Consider the following 26243-nt stretch of genomic DNA (forward strand, 5'->3'; position numbering starts at 1 on the left):
AGGCTCCACTTTGAAACCACTAGACTTGCTGGTAAAAGCACTCAATCACTGGTACTCAAAGAAGCTGAAAACAATAATTCACAAAAGCAACACTTCATGTCCTTTACTGCACCACACAAAAATGCTGGTATATTCAGGTGTATGTACTCAACATGCTGCAAGACCATAGTGTTCCAGCATAGCTGCAGCAGTAGTAAAAACATAGTTTTAAGCTGATAATGACAGAAAGCAGGTTTTGAATGAATATAAAAAGTCACTTAACGTTTATCCACTCCAAATTCAGACAAAAATCTCTTCAACTGAATAAAAGAGAAATTATTATAATTCATTTAAACAAAGTTCTGATGTTTCTGTTTGTACCTCTGATTTGATTTGCACTTGTAGGTTTGTCAAAAATCGTCGGACCTTCTCCATAAAGACTCGATTCATGAAGAGATAACCGAACTTTGCTTCAGACTGGTTGATAAGTTCAGTAGCCTTTAAGAATGCCAGAAACAAGAAACAGTACTAATTGATTTTCACTTTTTAAAACTTAAATAATAGAACTCACCATTTCTGCTTATTTTTTCCATCATGTAATTGCCATACAGAACAGCCTTACAGTCACAATCTGGGAGCAGGTTGATTGTAAACGACACCAAGTATGCCAATATAATACATAATTTGAAAGAATAAAACTCTGCACACCTGCTCCAAGCAGCTTGATTCCATTTTCTCCAAATCTGTCTTGATTAAACTCTCAAAAGAGTCAATACGCTTACTTTCTTCCTGAAGACACTTGCTGAAAGACTTTACCTCCTCGGGAGAAAAGTTACCTCCCTCCAAAAATAATCTGAAATCAACAAACAAAGTAAAAGCAATTGGCTATGAGTCTTCCATTTCTCAAAGACTGTTTTAGCTAAGCAGCTCTAAAACATAGATATCAACACAAATGTGATGAAAACAATTTAATAATTGTGGCTTAACAATTTTTTTTTTTTTAAATAGCAAACTAGATGAACAACAAAATAAACTTTAATGTTACCGTTCTGCCTATGCAACAAACACTGAAGCCCAGAAACGGTTAACTATTTATAGACAGCCCTCCAATGAAATCTCTATACCTGCAAGCTCTGAGAAAATCCACGTTTGAATCCCTTAATTTTCCTAAAGCTTCCTCCAAATAGTTCCGGTAACTCCTCAGGGAAACATGGATCATTTCCAGATGATTATGTAGCTCTGAGCGCAGACTGCTGCTGAAAGAAACTAACCTAACAGCAAACAATAAAAAGATTGGGAAAACATATAGGAAGAAGCACATATGTTACGATTCAGAGACTGATGGCTGTAAAGACATGAACGAAATCTGAGAACTCGAGAGTATTTTAGTGTTCTGAAAGCAACTGACTGAACTGCGACTGTTTGGATGAATGCTCAGAAGATATCAGCCATCAGTTGAAGCTATTGAAGAGGATCTTTCAAAACCAGTTAGTCAATTGCTATTACTGTGCAGGTTCAGTAAACTGGATAAAATCTAAACAGACGAAACATCTTTTCTACTTTAAGACTGCCAGCACTTTGAAAATATATTAAGATTATCATCCATTCAGTAGTGATTTTAATTTCTTCAGGGAAAGATAAAGGAAACAAAAATTCTTTACACTTTTTAAGTTTCATGAAGCAGTCATCATTGAATAGTAATGACATAAACCAGATTCAGAATCCAATCCACAGACAGAGAGCAATCAGCAGTATTTAACTATGGAAATTCGCAGCCAGCAACACCTGTAGCACACTTACTTCTCAGTCATAGGAGCACTGAGGAAGACAGATTCCATGTCACATATTCGGGAATGTAAGTTTTTGATGATGTTATTTTGCCCATCACAAAATTTGAGAAAATCAGCTCTCTCCTTTTTCAGAGCTTCCACCACCCCAGCGCAGTGGCACTCTAGACGCTCTTTGTGAAGCGACAGTTCCGCTGATAAGAAAAGAAATTTTACCATATGGTCATTATTCCCTGTTGACTGTAGACTATCACAACCACCAGCCAACCTATTATCAGAAGCAGTGGTAAAATAAACCAAGCCAGATCTCAGAGTGGCTAAAACATTAGAAAAAAAAATAATCTGGTTCTGTTTCGTTGACTTTTCTCCTGTGTTTGACATATATCCCTGGTAGCTCCTAATCCACTCAAGTCACAGATGTCTGTTGTTTGCTCTAAGCCCTCTTTTTCCTTTATTTTTGGTCACTGATGACATCTCTATTATCTCCCTGTTCTTAGTCTTGTAAGAAAAGCAAAGGTAAAGGAGGTTTTTTTAAATGGAAAATACACTTCTCCCTATTTTTGTGGAAAAAAAAATTACATAATTTTTGGTCTCCCTTCTGGAATGATAGCTGGATAAATCAAGAACTAGCCAATCAACCTCAAGAAAATTGCCAGAAAAGGCACTTGCCCTCTTTGCAGGAAAAGGTGGAATTGAAAAATTATTTTCCTGTTCTCCCAAAAGAGAATTTTTTTGTTTATATGTTAAAGACCAACAAACCTGTCTTAAATAATTTTTTTCCACCAGAAAAACCTGTCATTTCTCATACAAAAAAGAGTTCTGATTAGTGGCCAATCTGTATCTGCTCCATAATATTTCATACAGCTAAATCCTTCCTCTCCTGTATTCAGAAGCCAAGCCCTTGCATTTTGTCTCTTCCAACACTTGCTAACTCTTTTTCTGCAACACTTTAAAAATTATGTTTTGTACATTGCAAACTCTTGTTAAATAATTTCAAGCTGAATGAGCATTCACAAATATTTGCAGTGGAAAGTGAATGTTCTATATCTTTTACAGTCAAGTCACCGATCAAGGCACTGCTGGATATTTTCCTAACATAACAATGCAGAAACCAGTATGAGCTATAGAAAACAAACATCTTTTTAAAATATATGCGTAATGTATTATACTAGGAATTAGTAGAGTCTCAACTGCTTCTTATTGTCCTCTACTACTGAGACAACTAATGCTGAAACAGATTTTGGTCCACTTATGATCATCTCTAAATGAAGATGTGTAACGCTCAGAGTAAAAAAAAAAGTCGGTACCAGCTCTAACGTTGTAGATCTTTATCTCTATGTCCTCCTGCCTTTGTTGATGCAAGCGGAGACGCAGCTGAAGTTCTGAATTCAGCTCTTCTTTCTTGGCAGCTACAATGGCACAGGAGTTGGATAAGGACTCTGGAAACCATTTCTCCAAGTGCTCAAAAAAGCAGAGGCGAATTCTATGATTAAAAAATTAATATTACATTGAGGAACAGTAAGTAATAAATTTGAATTTATTAAATATATTAGTTCTAAGAATTTAACTTAGGACTATAGGAAGATACAATTTCATTACCATTTGCACAATACTAGTAGAATTTTTAAGCTGGCTGCATACTACTGAATACCAGGCATTTTACCTTCACGGTTCCGCAGAGAATTTGGGCACATTACTTGCCTTTCTGTAACATGTTTTGTCACTAAATAATTATCTGTAAAATATAAATGTTCTGTAAGAGGTAAATGCTTGTGTGGTACTTTGAGAGCCATGGATGAAAAGCAATATAAAAATATTCTCTTATTTTTATCATTTTAAAAGGAAGAATAACATCAAAATAATTAGATAATTTTTGCATCTTTAGTCTAATATTTCTTCCAAACAGCTGAAATTTGACTATTACCTAAAGGGAAATGAAGAACGTAAACTGTTTTCTACTAACCGTTTCTTCAGCTCTACAAACACGTTTTCTTTGATAAATACATATTTCAGGTACATAGGAAGCGATTCCTTTTTTTCATATTTTGTAAAATAAGTCTCCTGGATGTCAGTCTTTTCTGTCTCTTTAACTCCAAGAACTGTGTAAGTGTTTCCACTAGAAGTGGAGAAGGTCTCAACATCAATTTCAGGGCTTTCTGCCTTGCTGCTGTCAAACACAGCCTAGGAAACAACTAGAAATCATCATCTGTTATCTTTAAAGCTATAAGCATAGAATCAACAGTGCACAAGCTACTGTAGGAATCCTAATGATATTAAGAATAGTGTTCTGGTTCTCAATTTGAACAACATCCATACAGAGAACACGCTTGCAAGTCTCAATAGGCAGAGTCATTAAAGTTTTAAGAAGTTTTTTGTATGGTAATAAATTCACGTAACTAAAGACCTGAAAAACTAATACTTAGATAAAAATACAGCTTAAATCATTCACCATGGGTTAAGAACGCTATGATGAATGAAAGAAAGAAAGGTATTTAAAAAAAAAATATATGGAAAATGTTTTTACAAGGGCAAAATCAGTGCATAAGGAATTGTTCTAAACTGTTTTATACACTCCATTTCCCCATAAAAAGGATCTAAAGCTCTAATAGTCCAGAAATAAATGAAAACAATAGATTCCTGCATACTTTGTGTACAAACTAAATCTAATGTACTTTAAGGAATTTAGACTTAACCTCAGCAAAAAGAAGATCTCCTACGCATCATTATTTTGTGCAAGAATTCTTTCACCTTCCAATTTATTGTCTTGTTCACTTACCTGTGTAAAGCTTACCCCCTGTCCTGGTTGCTCAGTTCCTTCCCTTTCATGAGGAATACTCTCCCCATATTTTTTTTCCTCTGTTTCTTCAGCTTCCTGAGCAAAGATCTCCTCATTCTCAGCTGTGTTTGTTTCTTCATTTTCTTGTTGATGACTATCCATCTTTTGCTTTCCTTCATTTTCTTGCACAATGCTCTCAGCTTGCTGCTCCACCAGATGTTCAGCTTCTGAAGCCTTAACTAGTTCTTTCCAGTTAAAGCAGAGTTTTACTGGTCACAATCCAAAGAAACACAGATTGAAAAACAAAACAAGCAAAAATACCTGTTTGTACCATTGAGGTATTACCTTGATCTTGAAATGTGAATTCTATCTCTCCTTGCAAGTTCTAGAAGAAAAAGAACAACAAAAAACCACATACAATTTGAAAATAAGGATTTGCTTGCTTAGAATAAATTAATATTCCTTCTCAAAATACATGTTTCAATAAGATACGATAGTCTTGAATGGATCACTTTCTAAAGGAGCTATAACACTCAAATTGATTAATGTGATTTTGTTACTTTGCATTTTTCTGTTTAAAAGGCATGGGAATTTGCTGAAATGCTGTTTGTAACAAGGACAGAGTTAAAACTGTGGGACAGAGAAAGGTTTTGTGTTTCCTCCCCTCTATTTCTACCAAAAGTACTTTTGGTTAAATATATGGCTAAAATAATGCTTTAGTTTATATAATCTAAATTCTAAAGCTAATGTAAATTTTCCCAAAAATGAAAAATTAATACACCATTTTAAACCAGAAGTTGTTTGTTCTCTTTATACCTGTTTGAAGATTTCCTTTACGTTAAAATATTGGCTGATGGATATACTATAGGAAATCAATTTCTGCAAAATAGCTTCTGGGTAAGCCATAAGTTCATCCATTAGAACTTGGTTGAATGTCTCATACCTGTCAAATTTAAGGTCACTGTTTAAGAGACTCAAATATATATACAAATAAAATCAAATATGACTATAGTGTCTTTAAATCCAAATTTAACTTTTTGACCAATCTCATAAAACCTTTAGGCTAAACATTGCACTATATCTGTTTAGCCTGAATACAATCACATCCTGGCTTGTTAGTAGAGATTAGATCATTACAAATACATAAATGCACAGAAGTTAAGAAATATTCACAATTAAGTATTTCAGATCTTTCATGCTTTCAGTATTTTCACTCACATAAAAGGTGCGTTACCTTTGTGTTTTCTTTTAAATCTCTCCTAATGACTATAAAGGCTACTGAATCAATAGCTCTAAACACAGTTACAGCACGAGGTGTGTGCATCTGACTCTCAGGTCAACACCACTCTTCTACTGTCCCTCCAATCAGACAGACAGAAAAGACCTGCTGGGTGTGAAAATATAACTGCTTCCTCTCTCACTATTTAATCCTCAAACCTTCTGCTACAATCTTCAGCTGAGAGTGGTATGTGCCAATTTTGATGTCATTTTTAAAGATGCAAATGCTTGATCGTGGGAAACGCAATAGAAAGATTACCAAAATATAATCTTTGGCTATCTCAAAGTTATTAGTAACTTCTAGTCCTTGCAACTTTGAAAGGGATCAAATCTGCGAGCACAGGTGGTGTGCTTTCTGATTCCTGAGATTCAAGAATCTGAACTACTACTTTTTCCTTCTGAAAATAATTATACTATTGGCATGGGTGACATGTTATACTACATAATAATACTTATCTGGTATCTTTTTAAAATGATACCAGTATTCCTTGGTCTTCCTTAGTTCTACTTCTAAAATGTGTGTATTTTTTTATATATATATATATGCTCAATATGGAAATTTTATTTTACTTTCTTACATAAAGTATCAAGCAGTGTTTTTCCACACCTTTACACTACAGCATAAACAAGACCTAAGTAGTACAAGCAACATTCAAATATGCTTTACTTGCTAATTTTGCAGTACAAATCTCATACCTAGCTCTAATGTCATCTAAAGAACAAAGTGCATTCTCCAAATATTTATTCAGCTTTTCTTCAGAGCTCGCTGTTCTCATTTCATCCAAAATTTTAGCCAGATTGTCTTCCATCACCTAAGGCCATATAAAGAGAAACCAGTAAAAATGATTTAGTAATTAATAAAATGCTTCATAACTATTTAGAAAACAAATGATTTAACTATGTACATATATTCTACATCAAGAAAGGAAGCTACCTTACCAAAACTTGTCTATTATGAAGATCTTTCATAGATAATTAACAACATCTTTGACATTGACACCCCAAGTTGCATGATAGATCCATAATATGAGAACTTGACATACAAACAAGATTCTATACCTGCACGGTATCTTATGAGTAATAAAAACTTGCAGACACTTAATACAGAAAATATAATCTTTATCACCATTGCCATATCAAGAATAAGATATGAATGCTCATTAAGTGTCAATCAAGCAGTTCGCAAAAAATGCACCTGACAGGATGAAACTACCCTGTAGAAATTCCAGTATGAATGCCAAAGAATACATTTAAATTTTATACCAGGTTATTTCGAATTCCAGAGGGTTCTCTCCATTAAGAGGCCCTTTCTTTACATCATACCACATCCTAAATTTTATGTTTATACCTGTATTAAATTATGCTGTTTCCATCTGCATTCATCTAATTTCTTCTGAAGTTCACCTTCCTGCTGGGACAGTTTGAGTTGATGGACATCCCAGAGACCCATCACCTCCAGAAAATAGCTGCCCAAGTCTTCACAATTCTGCTCATTGTGTTTAGCCAGCTCCTCAAAGTCTCTCTAAAGAAATACATATAAGTGAAACAGTTATTATTAAACCGTTTGCTGGAAGGTGAAATGAACGCGTAAGGGGACATATGACATGATAAAAGGCTGTCTGGAAGTACAATATCAGTATTCAACACACTCTCTTATATTTAGAGAGGAAAAAATTGTCCAAGTAAGCTGGATAAGAATGCGGATTTTTATTCTAGAAGCTGAGATATAAAAACTTTCATTTATTCTTCTGGTACTGTGAAGCACAGAATTACTACGTTCTGCATCTGCCCTGAATTATGGCGATCTATTGTTTTAGGAACAACTGACCAGTCATTTTCATGTATGGAATCATAAAAGACAGGATTGAAAGAAATTTGGGAGATCATTTAAATCTATCCCTCTGCCTCCAGACAGGATGAGCTATACCTAATTCATCCCAGACAACTTATTATAAATATAAACCAAACAATTAGGAACTGTTACTCCTTGTTACTCCAAACAATTACTCCTTGAATCACACCAAACTTCTTTCATTTGTGGGGAATTTGTCCAGTCACACTATGGACCTCTTTCTAACATGACACCAATAGCCTAAGATGCATATGGCATCTCAGGGAGTATGCAGGAAGAACACACTACTCCCATGAGTAATACAACCAGATGTAATAAACGTACATCCATATGCTCCAGTTCTTCTTCAAACTGACTTTTTAGTTTCTCAGTCAACTGAAGTAACTCAGAACTCACAATTTCTTCAGCCTCTTTTTTTGTGCAAAAGTTCAACAGGTTATTCTAAATGAGAAGAATGCGAAGTTATTGACAGGAACATAACATAACATAAATCGCTGTGTGGCTTTTAGAGAGTATAGCTAAACTTAGGGTTTCTTCTTTTCTTGTGAACGGATAGAGAAAAATTCAGCCTCCTAGATCTCACATTCTGTGAGTAAGCAATACAATTCTATTTGGACACAAAGGAAGAAACTGAAGCAGGGAGGTGAAATTTCTTTCCCAAAATAAGACAGATTCATCACAAAGGCTGAGGGTTCTGACCCCGAGTTGTCTACCTAAATGTGGGACAGTACTCCTTTCATTACTGGTATTTTTTACTGCTTTTACACATTTCAGGTACAAATACCACACCCTACTATGAAGCAAAATGGACAATAAGTTTTCTAACAGAATAAGACAAAGGTTAAAAAGTAATTTCATTCCTTATCTCAATGTTTGGTGGATCCTCAAACCCATATTACTGTGACAACACATTCTATACAGTTACCGACAATCCTTCCAAGATTTCGCAAAGCTGTGATACTAACCTTGCATAACTGCATTTCTGCCAAACATTTTTCCAGGCCCCTCTCATACCGGGTGTGTATTTTCATCATGCACTGCACATTGTGGGTATCTGAAGGATATGGAAGAACAGGCCGTTGTAAGCACAGTGTGAAATGGAAACACGACAGAGGACCTCTGTCTCAGCACATGCATGAGTCTCAGCACAGATGATACCTCCCGGTAGTGTCTTCACACTACCAACCAATAAAATAAGATGTTTTAATGCAAATCCTTTTATCATTATGCTTACAAGTAGTGACTTATTTACAATTGCTAGCAACTTCCTTGATACTATACAGGCTGCTAACATTAAGAGAGGATGTGCTCTGGAGAAACAGAAGATAGACACACAGGGGGAAGGCACACTACAGGACTCAGAGAAAGGAAGCATCTGAAATACTTCCCCTCTCATTCTCCAAGAGATAAAAAGGAGTATTTTTGTATGATTGAGAAATGATCTGATTTAAAGTTAACCTTCTATTTTCCCCAGATGAATTCTAACCAAGTCACCTCCTGACTTATCTCACCATGCAAAAATGCTTGCGCTGGCAAAAGGGAGGTGATGCAATAGACAGCTTATTTTGATTGTATCGGTGCTCAAAGCGACTTAGAATGTACATGGAAACACATGGAACACAGAATACAGCAAACATACACTTTCAAAGCAACCCCCTGGCTCATTACTGCACGGAAAAAAAAAGGAAGAAAGAATTGCTTGAATTCCAGATTGTTTTTCTGATTTCCCATCTTACCTATACTTTTGTTTAAATTCACCAAAGATCTGTACCATTCATTTATGTCAGCTTTCGTGTGTGTTGGAGGCAACAAATCACTACCAAAATAGGAAACAAGAGTCAGATATCTTCAAATATAATGCAGTCACTTCTTAAAGGATAAAATTATGAATCAAAGTAACCATACTACTGTGCTTTATTTTATTTACAGTCATGTCGGCAATGAAAAGAAAACAAGATGACTGCTGTTTTTCAAGGCCGCTGTTTACTGACAAGGAACTAGCTGTAATTTATCTTGTTGATACATAGATGGTAAAAGAAAAACTGTAAATATCGTAATGCATTGCACACAAACCATCGTCTTGTTGTCAGGATGGACATTCAAACATAGCAGTGTTAGATTTCTAACAAGACTCCTTTCTTAATTTATTATACAAATTAAACTCCCACACAGAAATGATCCCTTGACCATATCACTAATTTTTACTTACCTACCCATCCTTGTCTGCCCCTTCCTACCATGTTTCAAATGTTAGTATGATTCACTGTTCTGTTCCTGCATTTCTAGCCCTTGATCACGCCCTGTTTAGTGTAATGGGGCGTTGAAAACCAAGAATGCATCTTTTCCATTAAAAGAAGTTTAGGCCCTACCTTATTGCTACATTGTACAATCGCACACTGAAAGGGAGCAAAGTGTATTTTGTAGTCAAGTCCCTCTTAACTCTAGAAAGAATTCTGTTTTCCTTTGTTCTTGTTCTCTCTTTTGTCATACCCAACGTGCTGCAGAAACTCCAGTCTCCTTTCACTAAGTAAAATCTGTTCTGTTATCATATTTTCCATTTCTGTTTTCACAGTTGGGGGATTCTGTATTTCTTCATTTGCCATAAATTCTCTGTAGGATGGAAGAATACACTGAAGTAAATATATGTTTGGGAAAATTTCATATTTGAAATACAAATACAAACTACATTTTATACATACCAGGTAAAAAATGAATGCTAAGTTCTTTTAGCATTTTTGGTTTCATAACAGAAAAATTATGAAATATTACTGCTTATAGAAAACACAAGTGAACACTAGTCACTTTGTGTTATTCATACTCCAAATTATAATTGTAAAATTTCTGACCTGAAAGCATGAACTAAAGAGTTCTTATGTATGAGCTTCCAGTCCTTGACTCTATCTTGCCATCTCAATCGATGTGATAATTCCCTCTTCATCTCTGATTTCATTAGATTAAAGAACAGCTTGGCAATTGCCCTCTGATTAGCCAACAGTGCTCTGTTAATCAGCTGCATATTAAAAAAAAATAAAACCAGGAATAAAAGCAGCATATAACATGCAAAAAAAATAATTGTCTGTTCTATGTAAAACAAGAGAAAAGGAATACAAGTGATAAATAACACTCTGCAAAACAGAAAACTCTCCTATATTGCAGTGATTGATAGGTAGAAATAATGAATTACATTTGGAAAAAAAGACATTCTGGGAATATTCAGATTGCTATCTTCTCACAGGTAAAACAGACTCTCAAAGTAAAAGATTTACCATGGCCTCATCATTCATGAGCCTGTAAACGTCAGCTGACAAGAAGAAGGAAATTCCCTCCAGTTTCACAGTATACTTCCTCAGTACATCTGTTATCTGTGCAATAAAAGAATACAGAAAAAAAATAAATCTGTATAACTCAAACGGCAGTTTCCCAAGTTAAGCAACGATATGAAGAAGACAATTTTTTTCCATTACAATAAATTCAACTGGCTGATAGACAGATTGAGAAATTAATTTTAAAATACCTATCTTAAATGTCTTAAATACTGAATTTTTAATCATTCATAAAAATAGTAACTAAAATATTCCGTTTGGTTACTACTCGACTGATTTCTCTTTAATGATAATAGAGGGCTCCTCAGGCTGCAATCTGAATTTAAAAATCAAAACAATTTCCTTTCAGATATCTGCAGTGAATCCACCAGTGGTTGTTTTAAGCAGACACAAAATTTAAGCAAGTGTGTTCATCTCTGGTATTTTCATAACTAATCAAAGGGAGAAGTTACTGGTGATGCTGTTGGACGTTACAAAGAGAGGACAAACTGACACAGGTATAACAGACAGCTTCAGCTTTTGTTTGCCTACAAGGACAAAGCAGCAAGGACTTTCTTACGGACTATCCATTTATTCACCCAAACATTTACTGTGATGTCCAATGACTTTTACAGGTCAGGCTGAACCCTACATAACTGCAGCATCTCTGCTATGGATACGCAGCCTAGCCAAACTAAAATTAGCTAAGGCACATCTGTGCACGTTCTCAGCTGCAGAATAGGTATGTCCCAACAAATAACACTAGATCTGTTGACAGTTTGACCTAAATAACCCTGCAGGAGAATAAAAGCAGATCACATATTCTTTGTGTCTTTATTATAGGTAATTATGGAAGAAACAAACACCTTGTAACTGGAAAAGACAGTAATCACCTACACAACAGAAATCCTGGCAGACCTCTTTGACTCCTGTGGAAACTAGCCTCTCTTTGCTCTGCATCCAGCATTACGAGCAAATAATAATCTTATGCTTAATTAACACCTATTAAAACTGCAGCTCACTTTATCAGCTCGACTCCATTCAACCTTTTTTAAGGATTCATCCATTTCCCTAATCCAGTTCCTTCTGGTCAAGGATTCCTGATGGATGACGTTCCACAGTTCTTTCAAATCCTGCAAGAAGGATTTACTCTCAATCTCACTGAAAAGTAATGTCAAAAAGACCCACAAACAAACAAAAAAACCCCACCCCAAAACCAAATAAGCATTTATATCTTAAAACTACAGCAAGACATCAGAAGCTATGTTATGCAGGCCAGGTACAAATAACTGAAGATGAGACAATGGCATGAGCTGCCTTACTTCAATCGAGAAACCTTCCAGGGTAGCATCGAACTCAATCTTTTTAAATAGAAGTTCAATTTTTCTATCAGATTCCATCAGTTTTGTCAGAAGGAATTTTCCAGGCTCCAAAACAAAGGGCTCCAGCTCCTAAAAAGGTACAGAGGTCAGTCTGATCTTTTGAGTATTAGGCCCTGACCTTAATATAGCACTCTAGGCTACCTGGATTACAAAATCCAGTCTTACCCTGGCAATGCAGGCAAGCTCACGATACATTGTGGTTAGTGCTTCATCGTGACGGCCTCGCCGGTGTTCTGACAGGCATTCCAAGATATTACTGCTTGTTTCCTCAGGAACTGCCACAAAAGAAATGAGGATGATGTAGCTTGGAACTGTTGCTGCAGAATACATAACGCATGCACAATGAATCACTAAATCCACACTCTGACCCCTGCAGTTTGTGCGGTTATTACAGTGCACGACAGCTTTCCTGGGGAAAGGAAACCTATGCAAATGTAGGTTAAAAATAGTAAAGCATATTTTAAAATTTCCTTTGATTTTAATAATTTGTGATTTTCAGAAGGATAAAAGCTTGGAAGCTATGAATTAAGTTCAAGTATGATGCAAAAAATTGCAACTTCCAAGAATGAGATCTGCTTACATCGTAACTGGAATTTACCATCTAAACACGAACTGTGATTGATTGCCAATTTTACAACCATTTTTTCTATGTGTAGACTCTTCAACTTCAAAATTACCTACAAATCATCAAAAATGTGTCAGGTCACTTCTGCGCTTGATCTCATACCTCGTTCAGCTAAAACCATTATAAGAATGGTGGCTCCTAAGAATGCAAATTAAAATATTGGACATTAAAGGAAATAATTTTTACCAACAAAATCAGGTAGGGCTCTGACTTCCTCAGCTGCATTTACATCTACACTTTTCCAAGCCTTTTGAAATGTTGTGGCTTCTCTGAAACCCAAAGAGAATAAAGCTTTGATTTGTACTAAATATGAAAGAGGAGAGACTTGCAATGGATATGCTATTCAATTTAATTAACAAAACGTAACATTTAAGTGAACATAAGGATCATTCTAACTTCAAAGAATATGATTCAAAGAATCAATGTTGCTACTTCTGAAACGAATTGAACTGAGTAATTATCTAGCCTGGGTTGATCACAACCTCAAATCTGTTATGATGGCACAAAAGAAATAAATGCTAGATTAAATACATGTAAACTACAAAGACACACATATTATCTCTAAAAGGTATAAAACTCTATGAAGTGTTAAATCAGAACTAGCAAGAAATGCGGAGTTCACCTCTATCTGCCCGCTGCTCTTCCCATCTGCTGGGCACTGTGTTTCTACTTGGGAGAAGCGAGAATAATGGTGTTGTCATCCAGCAGAAGTGTTAGAGTGAAAAGGATGGACACACTAATTTCTTTTCTTGCTCATTACATAATCGTTACTGCATCACCATGTAAACCATTAACATAGTTTAAAATATAGGTCAAAAACATGTATCGGAATGGGCTTATATCTAGATTGCGTTGAATAAAAAAAGACATAAAAAGAAAATCCATACAATATGCATGCCATTGCAAATATTGGCTTGTTAATCTGCACTTTAACAGGCCGCACCTCATTATGCTCAATTTACATCTGGCAAGGAGACGGTCTATTACAAATCAGTGCTCTGACCAAGAATTCAGGAGTGTCTAGCTCCCAGTTCAAATCTTACAACTTCATAGCTATAGTCATGAACATATAATTGAGGTTTTATGCTTCTGTTCCCTACCTGTACAGTGGTGGCTTTTCTGTGGAGTCACTGTAGGGAGTTCTTTCAACCCGCTTCTGCTGGTAACATGGTAGTAGCCCGGCATCAGTAGAAATTTCTGAATCCCTAACCAAAGCGAGCCTTTCACTCTTTGTAGAAAACCTAGTCTTGCTCCTTACTTCATCCAAAGAGCGCACTAAGCGAACCTTCAAAGAACCGTAATCAAAATGGTTAGAATTGTTTCCAACATACTGAACAGAGAATAATAACAAAATAATTGAGAGAAACCGCTGGGGAAAGGCGGCAGAAGAGAAAGATAAAATAATGAACACTGCTTGGCAAGTGCATAACAATTTTCATCCAAGGCTGTTTTCAAAGTGAGAAAAAAAAAATCCCTTTCCTCAGAAAGGAAAATTGAAGAGAACAGGACTTTGTGCCTTGCTTATGGTTACAAGGAAAGTCAACAGCAGAGGGAGAAATGCCTGAATCTGGCTTATTACGCCTAAGTTATTTTCTACTACTGGGTTGTAATTATAATCATTCTGCTTTCAGTTAATATATCCCGATACACAATGAAGACACGGGAACACCCACAGATGTATTGGAAAGCATATGCTGAAGATCACACAATTATTTTCTAGTAAAACAAACAAAAACCAGAAAGGTTGCAACTGACCTCTGGTTTCAGGTCACCACTTTAACAACCAGCAAACAGCTGACCAACAAAATTAACTCATTTGGCTTTTACCCGTTGTTTTTTTGTTTTTTTTTTTCTTTTACCTCATCCTCAGAGATCTGGTTGTAGACTTTCCCTCTGGGAAGGAGGCGCACAGCCCCCGCCCGCCGCATGCCGCCCAGGCCCGGTCCCAGCAGAACTGCAGTTTACGAGCCGGGGGCCAAGGGGAGACGAAACGTTTCAGTTCGGCAAAGTTCTCCTCCCGGAGGGTGAAACTGCGCGCCTACCGCGTGGCTCCCACTCTCCGCTAACGCTACCGCAGGCGAAGCGTTCGGGTAATTTAAAAAAATAGGTACGTGACGATTTACCGGCGCCCCCGCGTCCCCTCAGGGCAGCCGAGGTGGGCCCGGGCCGCGCTCACCTCAGCCGCGCGCCCGCCGCGCAGCAACCGACAAGGGGGTGTGACGTCGCCATGGCAGCGCGGGGGGGCGGGGCCTAGGTGCGCCACGCCCCCCCCTCCCCGGCTGCAGCCTTTGCAGCGCAGCGGCGGGGATTCCGCCCCTCTGGGGAGCGCCCCCTGCAGCGCTGCCTCCAGCCCCGGGGCACCAACAGCAGAGGGACACGGAGCTGTTGGAGCGGGGCCAGGGGAGGCCCCGGAGATGCTGGGAGGGCTGGAGCCCCTCTGCTGTGGGACAGGCTGGGAGAGCTGGGGGGGTTCAGCCTGGAGAAGAGAAGGCTCCGGGGAGACCTTCCAGCCCCTGCCAGTCCCTAAAGGGGCTCCAGGAAAGCTGGGGAGGGACTCTGGAGCAGGGAGGGGAGCCATGGGATGAGGGGGAAGGGTTTTACACTGGAAGAGGGGAGATTTAGGTGAGATATCGGGAAGATTTTCACGGTGAGGGTGGTGAGCCCTGGCCCAGGTTGCCCAGAGAAGCTGTGGCTGCCCCATCCCTGGAGGGGTTCAAGGCCAGGTTGGACGGGGCTTGGAGCAACCTGGGCTGGTGGGAGGTGTCCCTGCCCAGGGCAGGGGGTTGCAACTCGATGCTCTTTAAGGTCCCTTCCCACCCAAACCATTCTGTGATTCTATAAAATAATAATTATTACAATAAATCAACCAGAAGGTTTTTCTTTGGGATGGGAAATTTAATTAACAAACATACAGCAGGCTTTTTGTTGTTATAAGTTGGGAGGCCGCAGCAGTTACTGCCCCGCAGGTGGGTTTCCTCAGGTGCTGCCTCCGCCCCGGCAGCACTAGCCCAGATGCTCCCACAGCTCCCCACGGATCCCCCCCAGGCAGAACCCGCAGGGACCAGCTGTGTTGCTCTCACTTTAAACCAGCTTTTTTCAAGTCCTCTGGCAGAACCCGGCCTTTCTTCCGGGCCCTGGCTTTCTTCTTCTCTATCCTGTCCTTCTTCTTCTTCTGAATGTTCTTGCGACGCTTTTCCTGACGCTGTTGCATCTTTTCCACCACTCTTTCTGTACGCTTCTCCCACTGCCTTTGGCGTTGAGCTTTACGCTTCTCCTTACGCTTCAGAGCTTCTTTCAGATGCTCCTCATCATCACGAATCTTCACACCTTCTGCCTTATAGAGAACATTTGTCCATTTCATCTTGTTCTCCAGCTCCTCGGCTTTCTTCTGGTCCTTATCCTTGAGCTCCTCCAGCTTATTCTTCCTGGTCTCCAGCCTGCTCAGCAGCTGCTTGTAGTTTTTGCCCGTCAGGGGAGTGATATTGCCTTTCACCGCTTTCCTCTTCTCTTTCTTCTTCTGGATCTTGTTTAACTCATTCTCTTCATGGACTTCAACCCTATTAAAGACAACCTCAGCTGTGCTCTGCTCCTTTTTGCTTTCTGGCTCTACTGGTACCTCCTCAGTTTCTTTCTTCTCCATTTTCACCTTCATCTTCAACTCCTTCCTTCGGCGCTTCTTTCTCTCTCTCTCGTACTTCCTTCGCTGCCTCTTCTCTAGGACTGCAGGCGACAATTCTTTGGCATCATCCTAAAAAGGAGGAGCGACATGAGTCAGGAGCCTTAAAGGGATAAAGCAGAATTAAAAGTGGGATGTCCTCAAGTTCCTGATTTGAAACTTCTCCTAGGAAACACACTACTTAAGAAGCCACAGGCTCAGTTTTTAGAGATACTAAACACAGCAAAGGCATTTCAAACCCTTTCCTCTCTCTCAACACCCCGCACCTATGTTCTCTTCCAGGCTCTTAGTGCTATTCTCTTTCCTACGCCCCCCCAGAGCCACGCTCTCCTCCAGGCCAAGCCCTACCTCTTCTCACACATTTTTCCAGACCACCGAACATACACAGGTTCCCAGCAATACCTACAGACACTTCCTTAGGAGGTGGAATTAGCTCAGACCCTGAGCCTTGTCAGATCATAGTCGTGTCCTCACATCCCCTGGGAGGCTAGGGAGAATTTATATTGCATAAACACACACGGTAAGCATTAGGAGTTCTCGTACTTGTCCAGATGCTTTTTTAATCTTCTCATGTAGTCTCTGACGCAAGAGATTAATTGCAGAAAAAGAAGGGGAACCCAGCTCACTTTTGTTCCCTGAAAACAAGAAGAAGAAAATAAAGACACTGAAAAGAGAGCACTAGGTAAACAGAACTTTCTACGGCTACAGAAAAAGCTCTGAGAACTCTTTAGATGCTGTGAATAGAAGAAGAGCAATTCTAAAGAAACCAAGAGTTTCTATTTCATTGGTTTCTTTAAAATTCCCCCTTTTCTATCCATATTATCATTCAACACTGCCAGCCAGAGTAGCCTGGCACGCCCTGTGGCTGCCTAACAAGCCTGAAGACAAGTACCAAGCTTGTGGAAACAACGACGACAAGGACATCTCTTCTTTGTGCTCAGGCTTTTCAGATTCACAATGGAAAGCCAGCCTGGCATGACAGAGATTGCATCCACACAACAATTCCCAGAAGTTACCCAGATAAAGTGATGTGATTCAGTGATGTGATAAAGTCTGTGATTCAGGCTAAGTGCTATTTCCAGAGAGCCACCCAGTGGTGGCGTTACAAATGTACGTACATATGAAAAAGCTTTTAGGGCACACAGAATAAGCAAAGATATTTTCAATGCAGTTGGACTTCTTAAAGGTTTTCCAGACTATACACATGTGAAGAAAGTGAAGAGCAGCCACCTCAGCTCAGGGAGCTTTAACCAGACCACGGCAACACTGGTATTCTTACCTGTAACCAAACTCTCATTGCTGCTCTGTGCAACACCCTGTGGAGATGATTTGCTGGCTTGAGGCGCTGCTTTCTGTCCTGGAGTAGGTTTATTGGTGTTAGAGACCACCTGTTTGACTGAAGAAGCATTTATCTTCTCAGCTTGCTTCCTGGGTTTCTTCCTCTTCTTTTTCTTGGGTGGCCCACCAGCATCTTCAGACTGGCCTGGTTTAGACACTAGAAGACAAAAGACAAATTACACAAACAACTCTCTCTACAACTCCCTGAAAGGAGGTTGTAGTGAGGTGGGGGGGTCAGTCCCTTCTCCCAAGTAACAAGCAATTGGACAAGAAATGGCCTCAAGTTGCACCAGGGGACGTTTAGATTGGATATTAGGAAAAGTTTCTTCGCCAAAAGGGTTATTAAACATTGGAACAGGCTGCCCAGGGAAGTGGTTGAATCACCATCCCTGGAGGAGTTTAAGACACAGGTAGACGTGGCACTGAGGGATGTGGTTTAGTGGTGGTTTTGTCAGTGTTAGGTTGATAGTTGGAGTCAAGGATCTTAAAGGTCCCTTTCAACCTAGGTGATTCTATTCTATGACAAAACAGGACAACGCTACATCCCCACTTCATAACACTCAGTTACCACTGAAGGCTTAAGTTCCAGCATTGCAACGCCACATCTCAATCTTCAGAAATTCCACAGTTCTCCCACATCCAATCACCACGTGTACAGAAGTGCTCAGAAGCCCCGCATTTCAGAATAAATTATTTTTTCTTAAAAAGCGGCACATCGCATTGCTCCAGGCCAAGCACCCCGCGGTAGGCCTGTCCCCAGCCCACACCCCCACGCACCGGGAGAGACAGAAGCCGAAACTCCGCATCTCCATTACCAAATTTCCTCTTCCGCGACTCCGGGGAGTGCTGCACGCCGACCTTCCTCGCCAAGGCCTGCAGGTAGGAGTCCTGGGCGGCCAGGCTGGCCATCCTCGGCGGGCCCGGCTCCCTCAGCGCCGGCAGGCCGCGGAGCCCCGGCCCGGCACCTGACACGCCGTTCCCCCCTCACGGCATGGAGTGCCGACAGGAAGTGGCCTCAGCGCGCCGGGCAGGAAGTGACGCCATCCGCCGCCGCCATGCCCCGGCAGGCAGCCCTGCGGTAGTTCCCCCGCCCCGCGAAGCTCGGGTCTGGAGGCCAGAAGCCCTTACGGGCGATGAGGGGGCCGGAGGAGAGAGACCCGCCCCGGTTCCGCCTGCCGGCCCGTGGCCCCAAACACGGCCGGTTGAACTACCGGTAACGGTGGTGTCCAGGGCACCGGGAGGGCAGCAGCCAAGGAGCGGGGGTGTCTTTAAAACCGGTGGGGGGACACTCGGCCTAGCGCACGCTCAATATTGTCGTATTTTCACAAAACCTCGCGGCTGAAAACACACGCTTTAAAAATTATACAAACGAGTTAGTTTTATTAAACCACCTAATTACAAAAAAATAAATGGAATGGAAGAAAAATAAAACAAAAAATTACACCGAAATTCACATCTGAAGAAGCGAGACGTTACAGCAGGAGGCTGGGGGAGCTCGGCTTGCCCGCGATGCCGACAGCAAGCTGCCCGGACCCTGTTCCCTGCTCGGGTTGGGGCGAGGCAGAACCCCTGGAGCCGCCACACAGACCCACTGCGCAGGAGAAGGGCCGGAGCCGCACCAAGCTGCCAACAGCTGCAGACAAAGCACCAAATACATTTCTCGGGAAGGGAACTGAGAGTAACTGAGTGTCCCTCACTGCTCCGTACACCCCAGTCACCTCGAGATTGTTAGACAAAACTATTAGCCAACATCAATGCTGGCTTCACGTTAGCACAGGCTGTGTTAACACTGGAAAGGGAACCAGACTAAAAGGTGTCGCTGCTTCTCTCTGCAGCCTTCGGCAAGCGGCACCAATACCTCAGTCCGATTCCTCAGTTTGCCCTTTTCTCCTCAAACAGGAAAATACCACTCATCCATAAGGGTCTCCTAAGAGCCTCCTCCCAAATGACTGCGAGTAAAAGTTCAAGTTTGTGAAGCACTCTGACAGTGAAGACTGCTGTGTAACAAATACTACAAGATTCTTACTCTAATTCAGTAGAACGGAGGTTGTCAGATGCCATCCTGAGAGAGCTTCAAAGCAGCCAGAATGTCAATAACCTTGGGAAGCAGGGTAAAAACCCCAACACCCTCACTGCCCCCACATTTGGCTCAAGTTTATCCCAAAGGAATTCAACTCCCAACGCTCCAGCGTGTACTTACTGAGATACACATGGAAACAAACTGGATTTCTAATGAACTCTACATGTAACAATCATGTAAAAGCAAACCTAACTCTAACTTGTTAGATCAACTTTGTATTTACTTATCACGTTCTCTTAAGGGAGAGTAACACTCATGGCAACGTCCCGGGCGTGGAGAAAGCACTGTGGCCATCCAGTGAGCAGAAACCTACAAATACAGCTCCAGTGCTTTCTCCTGACAGTGGGAGACGCTTGCTCAGTACAGCAGGTGGAAGACTTCCAGCAGCGCAGTGCCGCTGGGAGAAAGAGGTTCGGCAGGAGAGGATCCTCTTCAGGAGTGCTCCGTGGGGCCTGCCCCGTGCCCGTTCACGTGAGGGTGCGATGGTGTCGAGCTCTGGGAGGTAGCAACGCTCTGCTCTGCTGTGGCAGCTGTCAGAGGCATGGAGAGGCTTTCAGGGGAGAGCGTGGCAAAGTCTTGTCTCCAGTAGGCTTCACACAGTGGAAGATCATTGCTGTCACACAGACTGTAGCTTTCCAGAACAAAGAACCCCAGTGAGGAGAGACAGCGGGTGCAATAAGAGAGGAGGGGAGTTAGGGGAAGGGTGGGGGGAGCAAGACAGAAGCAAAGCATTAAGAAAATGGCAAAAAGACGTTCATGGATGTAAGGTCTGTGTTCAGAAATTCATCACACGTCTTGTGACACTGGCCTTCCCTAAGACACCCCTTAAGGACTGGTCTTGAACCTCAAGGGCCTGGTGAGGATCACAGGAATTTCAGAGTCAAAACTGTTGCTACAAATTCAAACAGAGGCTCAGTTCTAATCCAGATGCTCCTAGTCCCTGGAAAGATCTGGGCCGAAGTCCTGGCACCCCAAAGATGGGAGTTATACTGAGTGAGGCAAGGACCTCATCCATAATTATTTTACTTGGAATTAGATCACATCCTATGTGAGGAAAAAAAATGTAAATCCTGCTCTAAATTTCAGTTCAGCAAAAAAGCTATCACAATTGTTTTAGGGCCTGTCCCTGTCATGATAAAGAAGAAACCTATTTGCACCTTTGCCCTTTCAAAAAAGTGCTTCACAGAAGGTCTGAGTCTTCTATTGGAAGCTCCCCAGCCTGACTACAAAGTACTGATGGCTCCTAACGGTTTCAGCAGAAGCTGAGTTAACAGTTCTTCTAAAAGCAGCTTGCTGGATTTGACCACCGTAGACTACAGAGCTGGATGAACCAGTGGGAAAGCAGTGTTTTTAAATAACTGTCTAATTCTCGCCTGTTCTCTGAGGAAAACACAACATGGAAGGGCCAAAACTAAAAAGAAAAATTATGGAAGAAACTGGAACAAAACCAAAACAAATTCCAAAGAGAAGAAGGAGCTGCACACACAAGAGACACCCAAGACAAAGAGCGCTGAAGCAGAAAGCAGCTTGCATTCAGATAAAAACAAACCCAATGGGTCAAGTGATTTTGTTGTTGCAGCTTTATTTACATTTTTAATGTATGGACTTGAATAGATGCTTTGGAAAATATTTTAAGTGTATAAATATGAGACACTTCAAATTGCACAAACATGAAACAGGTTGAGATCTAACCCCACACTCAAGACAGCTCCTGTGATCTCAGAGGAGGGAGCAATGGAACATAAACGCAGTTTGGGGTTTAGGATGAGAGAAGGCAAGCTGGACTTGGAGTTACCACTTTGGGGAGTAAGCGCACAAAGCACTAGTTGCAAGCATCTATGTTTGAGCTCTTTTCTGGCAACATCACCCAGCTGGTTTTGCAGTAGAAGTAAGAAGGCAGTGGATACAGGTTTTATATTTGGGGCCTTTGTAAAATCCCTTGGAACATCACCCTTCCGTACAGTCCCCAACACACAGTGAAGCTGGGTTCAATTAGCAAAGACCTTGAGGATTGAACCAGAACTACGACTCCTTTTCTGTCAGTCTTAGACCTCAGGCCATGGTTTCCAAGGAGAACCTGGCCACAGCATCCACCACATCTTGGCAGGTGAGCTACTAAGAAAATTTCAGCTGCGTCAGAAGCATAACTGCTTCTCTTGCTGCCCCAGTTAGAACAGTCCCAAAAGCCTTACGCTTTGCTTCTCACGTACCACTCCTCAAAAGTCAGGGCGAATGAGCAGCTACTACACAGCCCACAAAAAGCACTGGCCAGCCTGCTACTCTGTCCTTTGACGGAAGGTTCCTTCACTATCGCCCTGAGGGCATACAGTGCAGTCCATGTGCAGAGAAACAGCTCTAGAAAACTACCTGAACACAGGGACTGAAAGCAAAGATTCCTTCAGAACAATCTACTCAGCTTTAGTTTCAGGGACCTGCTTTCAGGTCTCTTCAAAACCCCCACACACCCATAAAAATCCTAGCAATGAAAGCCAACCCTACACCTGAGGCACATCCAATTAGTTAACTCACTATGGGCAAGGGGCTGTCTAAGCCCCTTTAACACAACGGCAGTGACAAACGTTGGGCAGGAGACAGTCCCTGCCACTGGCTTTTCACAGCAGCCGGGAGCAGTGCACAGGAGCCAAACAAGCTCCGCAGCAGCAGCTCTCAGCTCTGCAGCTATGCTGCGCCAGGGAGTTCACTTTTCTACAGCCTTCCCTGGAGGGACAACCTAAAACAAACTAACCAGTGAGCTTCAGGGAAACTGGAGCGTGGGAGAGCCGTTTGGAATCCATGTCCTGGCCTCACAGGACTGCACACCTCTTTAGAAATCCTGTGGGATCAAGCCCCATGAGAAAGTAACAGATGGTGCAGAGAGGCAACCCCAGCTGGGCTCCCAGGAAAGCACAGAATGCCCATTTGTGGGCAAACCAGATATCGCATTTACAGCCATTTAAACATGATTATCGCTCAAGACATAACAAAAACCCTTTTTCCCAGATGAGACAATAAGGTTTTGTTAAAAATATTTTAGTGCTCTAATTATAAAAGGATTCTGACGAAATCACTGTTTCTATATTTACACACACACAATTTCTTTGGTGTAGAAAAAGACAGGAAAGAGCACAGGAAGGCAATAAGTGCTAAAAGCAAATGACTAAGTGCTACATGATAACAGGTTTCAGCGGAGGGATCATAGCTCTGTAGAGCTGCCAAGATTCCTACCTTGTGACCACTCATAAGAAAGAGCATGAAGGCAAATCCTTTTGGTGTATGCCTACGTTTGTGCTTAGATGTTCTGTTACAAAGGGTTGCTTTACAAGGCATCTGGTGCCAGGCAGGTGAACAGACCACGGTCAGAGCACCTTAATACAAAAGTTAAAGCTACTGACCCACAGTGGTGGCAGCCTAGTGACAGTGTGAGGGAACACACCTGGCACGCATGAGGCACTGTGATCGCACACAGCATCGTTTTGGATACAGCTCACTGCCACGCTGTATGCAGCCTAGGTAGTGGATGCACCTTGACCTCTCAGGGCCTGGACTGGTGCTTGGGTTTGCGACCATCCCTTTTCCAATTCTGAGATACTTCTAGGATCCCTTGCCACCCCCCAAAAACCTCTTAAAGTTTGAAAAGCAACTGTAAACTTTTACCTCAAGTTTTCTTCCAATGTCATTGCAGTTCCTAAACTACGTAATATCAATATCTTTTTACTCTTAAAATACATATATTATCCATAAATAATGGCCTAACTTCCAAAGATATTGAGCATTTAAGGTTTTAGTTGACTTAGCTGGCATTACAGACATTCAGCATTTTTAGAAAGAAGGGAAAGGCAAAAATAGAAAAGCTGGTCACTGAAATTTTAAATAAATTTTGTAAAGTTAAGTTTCTGTTTAGAAGTCATAGCATTATTGCACTGACTTCACTTAGCTTGGATAGTGCAGCCAAAATAATCATAGAATGGTTTGGGTTGGAAGGGACCTTAAAGATCATCTAGTTCCAACCCCCAATCAGGTTCTCATTTGTTTTCTCCTGCTTTCATTTACTGCATCATCAACTATAAGTGCTGGAGTGCATGACAGAAAATAAAATTAAAAAAATAAAGTGTCTGAATTCTCAAAAGCCTGTTTTCTAAGAGTCTTTTAAAAATATTAAAAATCCCAGAAATCACTATTAGGTCTTCCTTAGAAAATCCTGTCACAATACTTCATAATTCAATGAAATGGAGCATGTCTTTTTTGCTCATTTCAAATGTTCACCCCAACAGGACTCCAGGCAGCTGGGGCAGCCGACTACAAGGGAAAAGGCACATGGTGAAACCAAGTCACTTGTGGAAGAACTCACCACGAAGACATGGTGATCTCATCTAAGATCAGGACCCAGCTCAGCAAGCTAGTCTCTCTAGGGAGAGAGAGAGGGGCTCCTCCAGAGGGATACTCAGACAGAAGCCTATACCCACAAGGAAATTCACCTCCTTTTACAATGATCACAAAGGAAGCCTAAGCAAATTATCTGTCAAATCTACCCAACTAAAGCAAGCACCTAGAGCTGGATGCTGTGAGTACCTCCTCACCATGACACTTATACCCTGTAGGATATCTACAAGGAAAAGGCAGGTGCTTTAGTTGCAGAAAAAGATTCTGACCTAATTAAAAACAGGAGTGAAATTTTGTTGGGAACATTCTGAAGACCTATACTCTATGAACTACTTGTTTGTCTAGATTAACTACCCCAAAAGGGCTAGAGTCATCAGGCAGAAGTCCACTGCCCTATTTGTACCTGGAAGAGTAATATTCTTCTTCTAGCTCGTACAGGTCAATGGAGATCTCATCCCGTAGCGCAATCAACTTCTTGTCACATTCCTCCTGCAAGCTTCTCAGCTGCTGGTTGCGCTGGTTGATAGCTTCATTCACAGAGGGGAAATCATTGAGGATCAAGAACTGCTTCAGGTCAGACACAAGTTTCATCAGGGACTCACCAGCTCGGACCTTGCAGCAAAGAGAAAAATCACATAACACATAGTATATCAAAACAGCGCTTTGCTCCAATTCTAAAACAAGATCTCCCAAGCTGCTCCTTCAGCCCAAGCCTTGAATAAAGTAGAAACTCCCACATTAGGTGAGCATTCTGACAGAAGCCTGTAGCTGACAAGCCAGGCTACCCAGCTTTCCCCCTAGAGAAGGAAATCGCCCAACAGCCACTCCAATTATCAGATTACTCTTCCAGCAGCAGCCCTAGTGAGTGTTATAAAGGCTGCCCTAGATGCAATAATGAACCCAACGGTACCTGAAGGATGTGCTGCCACCAATTTGAACAGCAGGGTGCTACTCACAATGTTTGCAGCTCTGACATGCATCTCATAGTTATCTTGTTCACCCTGGGTTGCTCGAGAGACTTGGGTTTCATCCTCAATCTAAAGAAAAAAGTATACGTATCCACCTTTACATACTAAAATCATGGTATGTGATTACTACACTATAAGGCTTCTCATTTCAGTTCAATCCACACCTGGAATCCCCGGAGCGCCCTCTGCATTTTACAGGCACCCGCAGATCGTCTTTGCTACCCTCCCTGCTTGCTTCTGCGGTTCTCCCGCGTTCAGCAGCACCGCTTGGCTGCCCGAAGCGCAGAGGCAGAGAGGCCAAGGCAGCAGCAGCTGAGAGCTGACAGCCACCTGCCCTGGGGAAGGAAGGAACCCTCTTCCCTCACGGCCGCCCTCAGCAGAACCGGCAGAAAGGTCCCCCTGCCGCCTCCCACCCTCCCCTCAGGGGCTCGACCTCCCCCCGGGGCTGTCCCCTCTCCCCTCGGGGGCCTTGCTCCCCCCTCACAGCCATCCCTTCTCCCCTCAGGAACCCTCGTCCCTCCTCAAAGCTACCCCCAGGGAAAATCCGCCCCTCTCCCCTCAGGAGCCCGGCCGCTCCGGCGGGCGCGGCCCCCTCCCCTCGGGGCTCGGCTACGGCCCAGGCCCAGGCCCAGGCCCACCTTGGCCGTCTTGATGATTTCGGTGAAGTTGTCCATGATGGACTTGATGTCATCCTTGAGGCGCTTGTTGTAGGACTGCAGCAGGGTCTCCTTGCTCTGCGGCAGCACCCGCTGCTGCGCCATGGCGCCCCGTCGCCCTCCCGCCCCTCTCGACCCGCCCCCCCGGGCCCCGCCCCGCCGCG

General features: G+C 41.8%; 3 protein-coding genes across 8 annotated transcripts in view; all 3 read right to left on the reverse strand.

The window, feature by feature from the left end:
• Window positions 1-15173, reverse strand: part of CCDC180 (coiled-coil domain containing 180) — a 28976-nt gene extending 13803 nt beyond the window's left edge. For 2 of the 4 annotated variants that reach the window (XM_054220488.1, XM_054220486.1), the window contains exons 1-23: window positions 14841-15173; window positions 14082-14266; window positions 13168-13250; window positions 12522-12673; window positions 12297-12425; window positions 11997-12107; window positions 10939-11034; window positions 10519-10682; window positions 10163-10282; window positions 9409-9488; window positions 8638-8726; window positions 7997-8113; window positions 7169-7342; window positions 6517-6632; window positions 5359-5485; window positions 4888-4927; window positions 4543-4787; window positions 3730-3947; window positions 3074-3249; window positions 1780-1960; window positions 1104-1250; window positions 688-832; window positions 361-477 (exon numbers count right to left, since the gene is read on the reverse strand). In XM_054220488.1, coding sequence (XP_054076463.1) covers window positions 361-477; window positions 688-832; window positions 1104-1250; window positions 1780-1960; window positions 3074-3249; window positions 3730-3947; window positions 4543-4787; window positions 4888-4927; window positions 5359-5485; window positions 6517-6632; window positions 7169-7342; window positions 7997-8113; window positions 8638-8726; window positions 9409-9488; window positions 10163-10282; window positions 10519-10682; window positions 10939-11034; window positions 11997-12107; window positions 12297-12425; window positions 12522-12673; window positions 13168-13250; window positions 14082-14266; window positions 14841-14909 — 3081 coding nt within the window. In that variant the 5' untranslated portion in view covers window positions 14910-15173. The remainder of the gene's footprint in view (window positions 1-360; window positions 478-687; window positions 833-1103; window positions 1251-1779; window positions 1961-3073; window positions 3250-3729; window positions 3948-4542; window positions 4788-4887; window positions 4928-5358; window positions 5486-6516; window positions 6633-7168; window positions 7343-7996; window positions 8114-8637; window positions 8727-9408; window positions 9489-10162; window positions 10283-10518; window positions 10683-10938; window positions 11035-11996; window positions 12108-12296; window positions 12426-12521; window positions 12674-13167; window positions 13251-14081; window positions 14267-14840) is intronic. The other 2 variants (XM_054220487.1, XM_054220489.1) reach the window with 2 other exon arrangements.
• A 682-nt stretch (window positions 15174-15855) lies between these two features.
• SURF6 (surfeit 6) lies at window positions 15856-18970 on the reverse strand. The gene is made up of 4 exons (XM_054220153.1): window positions 18811-18970; window positions 17937-18152; window positions 17201-17292; window positions 15856-16729 (listed from the first exon to the last, which is right to left on the reverse strand). Exons 1-4 carry the CDS (start codon window positions 18902-18904, stop codon window positions 16058-16060), a joined length of 1074 nt encoding a protein of 357 aa, XP_054076128.1. The 5' UTR covers window positions 18905-18970; the 3' UTR covers window positions 15856-16057.
• Window positions 18971-19347: 377 nt separating this feature from the next.
• On the reverse strand, window positions 19348-26219 carry MED22 (mediator complex subunit 22). Of its 3 annotated transcripts, none has more exons than XM_054220156.1 (4): window positions 26062-26219; window positions 25412-25492; window positions 24859-25067; window positions 19348-20605 (listed from the first exon to the last, which is right to left on the reverse strand). In XM_054220156.1, exons 1-4 carry the CDS (start codon window positions 26182-26184, stop codon window positions 20329-20331), a joined length of 690 nt encoding a protein of 229 aa, XP_054076131.1. In that variant the 5' UTR covers window positions 26185-26219; the 3' UTR covers window positions 19348-20328. The 3 variants fall into 3 exon arrangements, with proteins under 3 accessions (XP_054076131.1, XP_054076133.1, XP_054076132.1); XM_054220158.1 differs by having other exon boundaries at window positions 20364-20700; XM_054220157.1 differs by having other exon boundaries at window positions 20364-20706.
• Window positions 26220-26243: the final 24 nt, after the last annotated feature.

The sequence above is a fragment of the Rissa tridactyla genome, chromosome 14 (genome assembly GCF_028500815.1).
Source record: "Rissa tridactyla isolate bRisTri1 chromosome 14, bRisTri1.patW.cur.20221130, whole genome shotgun sequence".
Taxonomy (NCBI): domain Eukaryota; kingdom Metazoa; phylum Chordata; class Aves; order Charadriiformes; family Laridae; genus Rissa; species Rissa tridactyla.